Source organism: Gavia stellata, chromosome 21 (assembly GCF_030936135.1).
Source record: "Gavia stellata isolate bGavSte3 chromosome 21, bGavSte3.hap2, whole genome shotgun sequence".
NCBI classification, from domain to species: Eukaryota; Metazoa; Chordata; class Aves; order Gaviiformes; family Gaviidae; genus Gavia; species Gavia stellata.
The window spans coordinates 5,754,081-5,762,828 of record NC_082614.1 but is presented as its reverse complement, the minus strand read 5'-3'; the positions used below and the strand labels follow the sequence as shown (position 1 = coordinate 5,762,828).

General features: G+C 40.1%; 1 protein-coding gene across 4 annotated transcripts in view; it reads left to right on the top strand.

The window, feature by feature from the left end:
* Positions 1-101: 101 nt before the first annotated feature.
* The window catches only part of MED15 (mediator complex subunit 15), a 30,815-nt gene continuing 22,168 nt past the window's right edge, over positions 102-8,748 (top strand). For all 4 annotated transcript variants that reach the window (XM_059827466.1, XM_059827467.1, XM_059827465.1 and 1 more), the window contains exons 1-4: positions 102-169; positions 6,838-6,925; positions 8,139-8,190; positions 8,654-8,683. In XM_059827466.1, coding sequence (XP_059683449.1) covers positions 102-169; positions 6,838-6,925; positions 8,139-8,190; positions 8,654-8,683 — 238 coding nt within the window. The remainder of the gene's footprint in view (positions 170-6,837; positions 6,926-8,138; positions 8,191-8,653; positions 8,684-8,748) is intronic.

Here is an 8,748-nt window from a genome sequence, read left to right as displayed (position 1 = left end):
CATTTCCCTCAAGCCCTCAGCGCGCCGGAAGTGGGTGCGCGACACTTCCGCGGTGGCGTGTGGCGGAGCGACGGCGGGGAGCGCAGCGGCGGGCGGCAGGGATGGACGTGACCGGGCCTGAGACCGACTGGCGCAGCACCAACTTCCGGCAGAAGCTCGTCAGCCAGATGTGAGTGCGCGCCGCGGTCTCACTGCTGAGTAGGCCGCAGGCGGGCCTCGGCCGCTGCCAGAGGGGCTTCAGCGGCTCCCGCCGTCCCCGGGGCCGCCCGCGCCCGGGTGGCTGTGTCCCACACGTTTCCGCTCCCCTGCGAGTCTCTCCCTGTCCTCCCCTTGCTGCCTGGCTTCGTCCGTGGTCCCCGGTGTTTCCTCTCCCCCGGGCCCTTTCGCCGTCCCCCTGTGAGGGGGCCTCGTTACCAGGATTTGTCATAGCCTGGGGTGGGGATGTGTGTGTAACCGGGCCTGTTCTTTGACTTCATTTCTCCGATCCTCCGTCCCTTTCACTTTCCTCTTCCCCGGGAATACCGGCTTCCTGTCCCGCTTGACAGCAGCTGCTTTAGGGCTTCGATTTTGGCAGTGTCCGTAGCATTGCCAAGTTTGACGTATTCTGTCCTATGAAAACCACTGTTGTTATCTTGCATCTGACTTTGTAGGGCAAAAATGAAATAAAAATGTTGGTGACTTAATGTTTTGGTTAGATAGGGATTTGCTTTCTCGCTTCTAGAGCAAGCATCATCATAATTGGTATCTGTCTGATGCTTAAAAGGCATCTTAAAAAATCTTAAAAAAAAAAAATTCAGCTTGTTGCCTTTTCAGTTGTCCTTTGTGAAACAATTGCTTTACTTGAATTACTTTGCTACTCTGCATGCTTTTTCTATTTTATGGAAGGCTCTTTTACCCTACGAAAGGTCGTTATTACAGAAGTGAAAGCACTGTTCAATGCTTCTAAAGTAATGTTGAAATCCTTATTTATGTATGCTTGAAAGGCTTGATCTTGCCTTGTTGCTTATGAGAATCAATATTTAAAAACAGACTGTCTTTTTTTATGATATGTAAACAGTATACTGTTTGACTGCATGTGGTTTTATTGCCTAGCTGTGGGCTTTACTTAAGGTGCTGTTTCAGAATTAAACTGTTATGGTATTCATTAAAGAAATACGATAACGTGTGTCTGTCAAAGCCGTGCAAACTTTCTTCATGCTCAGAACTGATGTTTTACTTTCTAAACTTTCTGCAAAGTTATTAATCTTGTTAGATTAATCCCTTGCTTTGTCTTCTCCTCTTCTACTCCTTCATCAAAACAAGCAAACGAAGTGCCCTCGAATGCTGTGTAACTTTGAGGAAATAAATATGAGTAGTCAGATACAGACCTTAATGCAATAAACCTTTGGTTTTGTGTTTGCCCTGCAAATTGTAACTGTTTTTTCTCTGAGCAGTAAACAATGGTGATAAATGTTTCTATGGAAGCATACAGCAGGAGACAAAAAAAATTACTACTACTGACCAATAAAATCTTCAAGGTTAATGCCATATGAAGAGATGACAGTAATCTTAAATTTTTAATTCTTGTTGTGAAAAAGGTAGAAATAAAATGTCCTCAGTTTATTGACTTTTACATATGTGCGCAGATGTCTGTATATGATCTGTGTGCTTTTTGTTATAGATGTATTGACAAAGTCTTTTTTTTTTAAAAAAAAGATTGTGTCTGTAAGTGGTGTTTCTTCCTTGCTCTCCATCCAGTTTTATAGTATACATCATATGTTTGTATTCACTATCTTGTTTAAAAAGCAAACAAACTTGTTACTGGGATAAGCATACAATGACTGCAGTGGATCTTTTTTTTTACATGTTTAATATGTGCTAGATATCTGAAAACAACTTGGCTTGGTTTCACGTTGGTACTCGGAATAAAATGAAGCTAGCCAGAAGTAGAGTTTATAATAGATAGGTTTGTTGAATGAGAAATAGAAGCAATATATTGGCTAAAAAGACTTGAGTTCTGCATGCAACAAGTTCCTATTTCTTTCCATAAGCTTCCAGTTTTGTCATTAGTGAGGCTTATGTAGTAGGTGGAAGAGGGAGGTAATTAAAATAAGTATCTGGTGAATCATCTGAAAGTTTTCTTAATTTGTGGGAAGCTTGTTCTTAACAGTTATGAAAATACAGTGTCTTATATGTATGTCTATCTTCCAGTTGATCCTGCAAATAACAAGAGATACTTATTTGTCAAGACGAATATTAATACTTGGTTTTAAAAGTTAACTTAAATATATGGAACCATTCACATAACTCATTTTGAGTGTCTTGTTGTAGCTTCTGGATACAGAAGTCTTTAATTTGTTGCTGTTTCACGCTTGGGTTTCTCTTACAACACTGAATTTAGGTTTTGGGTGGGTTTTATTGTTTTTGTTTGTTTGTTTGTTTTGTGAAAGAGTGACATTATGTGGACGAACATTTCAGGGATGCTGTGTGGAATAGGTATCCTAGTGAATGTGTCAGTGGTCAATATGTATGATTTGGTTGTCATCATTTGAGAGAATACTGCATTTGATAACCTAAGAAGCCCTGTTCACCCCTTCAGTGTTAGGTTCTTGTGTGACTGCAGGCCCAAGCAGGACTTTCATACTGTTGCTAGGTCCAGGGATGCCTGAGCTCAGATGACTGAGGCCAAGGATCAGCTTTGGCTTCTCCCAGGTTGTTCCAGGAGACAGTGATGATGTAGGAGTGTGAATATGTACTTGTGCTTGCAGGGTACATCTTTATTCTGGCCCTTACAGGGAGCAGACACATACTGGTGCCTTGGGAGTCTCCTTTCTAAAGGTCTTTCGTTAATATGTTTTTAAATGTTGATATTGCCTGAAGGACAAATCTGAACTGGGTTTTGTGGTGGTAAACTTAGTATGCAGTTGTGTACAGTTCCTGCCCTGAGCTACTTCTAGGCTATGGTAGAAGGAAATAGTATGAGCGTAGAAAAGGGATGTAACTTAAGTTGTGTGATGGTCTATTAATTTTGTATTCAGTTTTTTGCTTGAACTTTTGATATGTATGTTCTCACTTAAGATTTAGGTAATGATTCATCTAGATGAGAAGAAAGAACATGCATGAACAGACATAAGGATGAGAATGTAGAGAGCATGTGAAAGGAGGTAGAGGGGGAGAATGAGGAACAAGCAGGCAGGAGGTTAGTGGATCAGCTAAAGTTTTTTGAGTGAGGGAGGGGAAAAAGAAAGGAAGATCATCTGCATTGGTTCTCTCTGTAAAACACTTCACAAAACCAGTTCGTAAAGCAGTCTGAATTTTATATTCCAGCCTAGGTTGTCTGATGAGAAGTCAGGCAAAAAAGCCCAATAAGGCAGATGTTTCTCCCTTCCTGGGGCTGTAGAAAGTGAGGGATGTGTTTTATAAATGCTTATTTTGACACAGCTGTGAACTGAAGAAGCTACTGCCTCTGCAATACCTCTTCATTGCAAGTGTTTGGGTTGCCATGCAGTGAACCTGATAGAGAAATTTCTCAAAGTTAAAAAAAACTCAGGAAAAGTGGTTATTTTTAACCTTGGTTGTTCTTCAGTACTGCTGATGGCACAGCCACACAGACAGTTGTACTGGCATAACTTGGAAGGGGCGGCTTCTTACCTAGTCACCTCTGCTGGAGAGTACCACTTCTGCGGGAGGATATGCTTGTGAAGCTATGAAGGGGTGATTCTGTGTGTGGTGGGAAAGGTGTTTTCATCACTGCAGAATTGAAAAGAAAGGTAATGCTAGAACAAGGTGTTAGGGAGGCTGGATGGTCCTTTGCTTTCACCTCTGTAGCTGAAGGCAGTGTTCTGGGGACCAAGGCCCTTCAGGCCTTTACATGTTCTGTCAAGCAAATGTGAATAAAGTAATATGGGTGATTCCTGGTTTGGGTCTTCTGCTGGTCTGTGTTGTTATGTGTGTATTCCTGCAGTGAGGGCTGCTATTGATGAGATTTTTTTATGTCTGATTTGTAACTAACAGAAACGTTGTGTGGGACAGCGTCATGTGCACAAGATGAAGTGATTAAAGTTTGTTGTATTTGTTGGTGTTTACTTGGAGATTTTTAAACCTTGTAGGTGTGGCTAATGGCTTAGCAGCACACTTTTTTTTTTTTCTTTGTTTTAAGCAAGAAAGGTTTGTTGAACTGAGTGTGGTAGTGATCAGATAGTCTATTTCATGAAGCAGCATTTGGTCATGTTACAGGGCTTAATGTGGTCTTGGCCCTGGAACTCATTGCCCTTTTGTTTAATTGGAAAAACTGATTCATGCAGTCATGGTGTGAACTGGATAGGGGAGCTGGTATAGTTTTGAAGGAGAACGTGTTTTGCAGGATTTTTCAACTAGACCAGCTGGCCTGAGTGAGAGGTTGCACATTGTTGGGCTGGAAACAAGCTTCTTGGGAATGGAGGGGGAATTCCTGAAGCTGGTGTTGAATGCTTCATCTTGTGAAACCACATCTTTGAGTGTTCTGTGTGAAATGAAAAAGGCAGAGTTTTAACGTGCATCTTATGATGCGTTTAGTAAGTGCTTATGAGGCAGATGAAGGCTGAATTAGCTGGTACCATCTAGTTTTCAGAGTATTGTTGAGTTTGGTGTTCTGCAAGGATATGATACATTATTTGGTATCTTTAACTCTGTGCTAAAGCTATGTTTTGTTTTTTTTTAGTGACTTTCCCAGTCTTTTAACATAAATATTTTTACATTGATTGCAGATGAATATGTGAACAAAGAACAAGTTGTGTCTGTTTTGTTCCTCCTAGTCTAAACCTTTATTGGAATGCTAACAGATATGACATGGAGCGGCATTATTGGTAATGCAGATGTAGACATTATAAAATGTCTTTCCTGTTCTATAACATCAAAAGGAAATGGTAGATGCATATAAAAGGAGATAACTTCTTCGCAGTGGATTTTTTTCCAAGTTCCTGATACCACATTGATCACTGTCAGTATCACAGGGACTTAGTACTACCTACATGTTACTTCCTTTACTTGGCCTCTGCATGATCTTTTTCTTGTCTTTCTGCCTGCTCAGTTCTTGGTGCTCTCAAAATGAGAGGCATTGTCATTGTACTGTGGGACTGGGAAGTTAAGGGGGATTCAGAGAGTAGTGTGGATTTAGAGGCAGCCTTTCTGAAAGGGAAAGCATTAAAAAAGGGAGCTGTCAATAAAGAACTGGATATAGCTTCTTCCTCTGCAGCAGAGCTCCTTTATGGGCAGCTCACTTTAAGGCTTGTTTACACACGGGGGAATAGTTACTCTGCATTATGTCTGAATTCTGCTTCAGTTTAAGTAACCTTCATGCGTAAAGAGCGTTTTTTTTAGTGTATGCCAGACCACGCAAACAAGTTACCATGAGAGGCTTACAGCAGGTAGCTGTGTTCTATTGTCTTCCACTTTGCAGGCTACAGCAGGTTAGCTGTATGCTACTAGTTTGCAAGGTAAGGGTGTGAGTTGTGGTAGCCTAAGCTCCTGCATTTTAAGGCTATAGCATCTGCTCTTCTCACGTCTGTGACTGTGTTATTGAGTTAATTCAGGAAGCAGAACCAGCGTACTGCTCATGCAAGCACCATTCCTGCTGTGTGGGAGGTGGTAGAAGTTCAGGGGGAAGAAAACAGTAGTCCCTCTTCAGACTGGTTGAAACTTTCAGGGATCACTACCCTGACATACATTTAGTGTAGGGTAGCTGCTCATGCAACAGCAGTTACTGAGAAATAAGTTGCTGAGATGTTAATTACAAGGTGAAAGTATTTCCTGGTAACTTGTTTGTGGAATTCAGACTGTAGCTGCTAGCGTGCCCTAAAACAGAACAGGTTTTGCAGAGAAGTGAAATGTTTCCAAGAATGAGAATGCCCAAAGGGTTTGAATAGGGCTGTTCACCTAACTGAACTCCTTGTTTTACGATGTCTTTATCTTGTTGCATGTTTCACAGTTGAATTGCTTTCTACTTTTTGATATACTGAGAATGCCCCTTCTTTTCCACCCATATCTTTAGCAATGTGTGTTTTTGTGGTTTTGGTTTTTTTTTTCCCTTTTCATCTTGCATGTTTGATACCCCATCCAGAGGGCAGATCTAGATCCAGTTTACTAGAGGTGTGATGGAGAAAGGACAGCAAGTCCCTATGGTTCTGGCTGGTAAATGAGAAAGAAGAGTAAGGGAATTGAAAGCTTTTTATTACCAAACCTGTTATTTTTCTTCCCCTCAACTTCCCGTCAACAGGGCCTTCTTTTCATCTTACTGCTTCACCTGCTGCTTTCATGTTTATTGTCCCCTTCCTGCCCTGCACATTGCTGTACCTCTGCTCTTCTCTGCCCCTGATCAATGCTCCCACTCATTATTCTCACTCATTGGTCAAAGCTCTATGCCTTTAGGCAATCTTTTTTTTTCTTTTTTTTCTTCCGCCTTATGTTTAGAGGATTCTTTTGGAAATGCCTGACCTAGGCAGGCTCAAGCCCATTGTTCACCAAACATGGATTACATTAATCCTGTCATTCAGCTTCACCTCAAATGAACAGGTGCTGGTATTTTGTCAAAATAATACATCGGGTGGTAAAGTAATGACTTGCTTAGCAGTTGTTCTTGAATTTCTACCAAGAATATTTGTGTTGCCTTTTAGAAATTAGTTGGCTTTTTTCTCCATTATTTGAAAAAATTTCAAAGTGTGGCAATTTTAAGTAATGTATGTGGTGGTGGTTGGTTTGTTTCTGTTTTTTATTTGAATCTATAAATGAGAGAGGGGTAAAAGGCTGTTTTACAGACCTTCCTAACTACATTTTCTGGTGTCCTCAATTAATACCCAGCCTTGTTTTTTCCTCTTTTTTCAGTGATGATGCTATGAGGAAGGCCGGTGTTGCCCATAATAAATCCAGCAAAGATATGGAGAGTCATGTGTTTATGAAGGCCAAAACAAGGGTAAAGCATCTCTCTTTGTTTCCAGAAGTTACTGGGGTGTCAAAAGAAGTTTGGAACAACCCACAGAAATAGCAAACCCAATGCACTTAGTTAACTGTCTCTGCTTAGAGTACATAGTTATGCAAATTTTTTGATTTGTATGTGCTGCTTTTACCCTGAGGGGAAGTGAGGTGTTTTGCATCCAATATATGCATCAACTGGACTTCAGTCCAAGACGACTTTGCTGATGCTGCAGCATTTAGTACCTATATGGGACCGCATTTAATTCTTACCCGAAGGCTTCGGTGTAGTGAATTGCATAGAATTTCCTTTATCTACAGTGTAGCACCATTCCGTATGACCAGTTTGGTGGTCAGGAGAGACTAAGATATCAATGAAAAGGCTGTGTCAAGACTAAGACCAGGGGAAGTGCTGTGGTCTCTGTGAAAGTCTGGTTATCATGTACAATTCTAGACTCTACCAAAATGTAAACTTCTTTCCTGGAGCTGTGTTATGAGAAATTGGATACAGTTGCTGTCTCCAAACAAGCCACGTTTGAGATAGAACTTGTCTTGGTGAAAATTTTATAATGCTGATGCCACAAATTTATTCCTGCTGTTGGTATCCTTACTGATGAGTTGGTAGTTTCATGGGCAGGAAGGCTGTCTCATCCCTGTGCTGTTTCTCTTATGCATTATGAACCACACTAATAAAATGCTGCAAAGAATATTTGTCTTTTTACTTCTGACACTTCTATCGTATGTTAGTCTTTAAAGTTGTTAACTTGTATTTGTAATACTAACTTAGCTTAAAAAAAGTTCTTGCAGTATGAATGTGACATAGTTCAAGGGCTGAAGTAAGTCAGTGTACCAAGTAAGCAGGTTCAATCCTTAAGAAGAAGGAATTAGAATGGATAAGAAGTGGAAAATGGATGTATTGGTTTATAATTATGGTCACATACTGTGATCCTATTAGTGTGACTGTCACGGAGGTTCTTTCCAGTGAATTTTGTGGTTTCTTGGCCTTCTTGTACCATCAACCACAATGACCTATTAGTAAAAATATTTGCACTTAGCTAATGAACAGACTGTTCCTTACAAGTGAACTGCTGTGAAAAGCCCACAGACATAGTAAAGTAAAATCTGTTACGTTGAGGAAGAATACTTGAGAACCAGAAAGTCCTGGTTGCAATGTTTTAATTTCATATGCTAAAATACTAATTTTTCACCTTTAGGAGGAATATCTTTCTCTTGTGGCCAGACTTATTATCCATTTTCGAGATATTCGTAAGTAATTGTTTGGTTTTGTGGGTTTTTTTCCCCTCAGTAATGGGATTGCTCATCCCATCCTCCCCAAAAAAGTAAATTTTAGGGTGTGTATGTGTGGTTGTGCATGTGACTCTTCACAAGTTGCTTTAAAAATTTTCCTGTAATATACATGCTTAATTTCTAAATACTTTTACACATCCATATATAATTGAAAAGTCCTTGAGAAATTATTTAAACTTACTACTTTTTCCGCCTTCCTAATTTTATCCTGTATTTTTGCTTTCTTTCCATTGTTTTTGTAGCATTCCTTTTACCAAATTGACTTAGGTTAATGTATATTGTTAAAACTACAGTAGACAGTGATTGTTTTTTTATTTTTAAAATTGTTATGTGAATATATTTCTTGTAGAGAGTATATCTGAAGGGCCAAACTTATGTGTGACAAGATTAACAAAGGCAATTAATTGTTCTTCCTTTGCAGACAATAAGAAATCTCAAGCCTCAGTCAGTGGTAAGAGCTCCTTTTTTTTTCTTTTTTTCTCCTGGCTCCCCTCTCCCCTCCCCTTTCTATTTAGA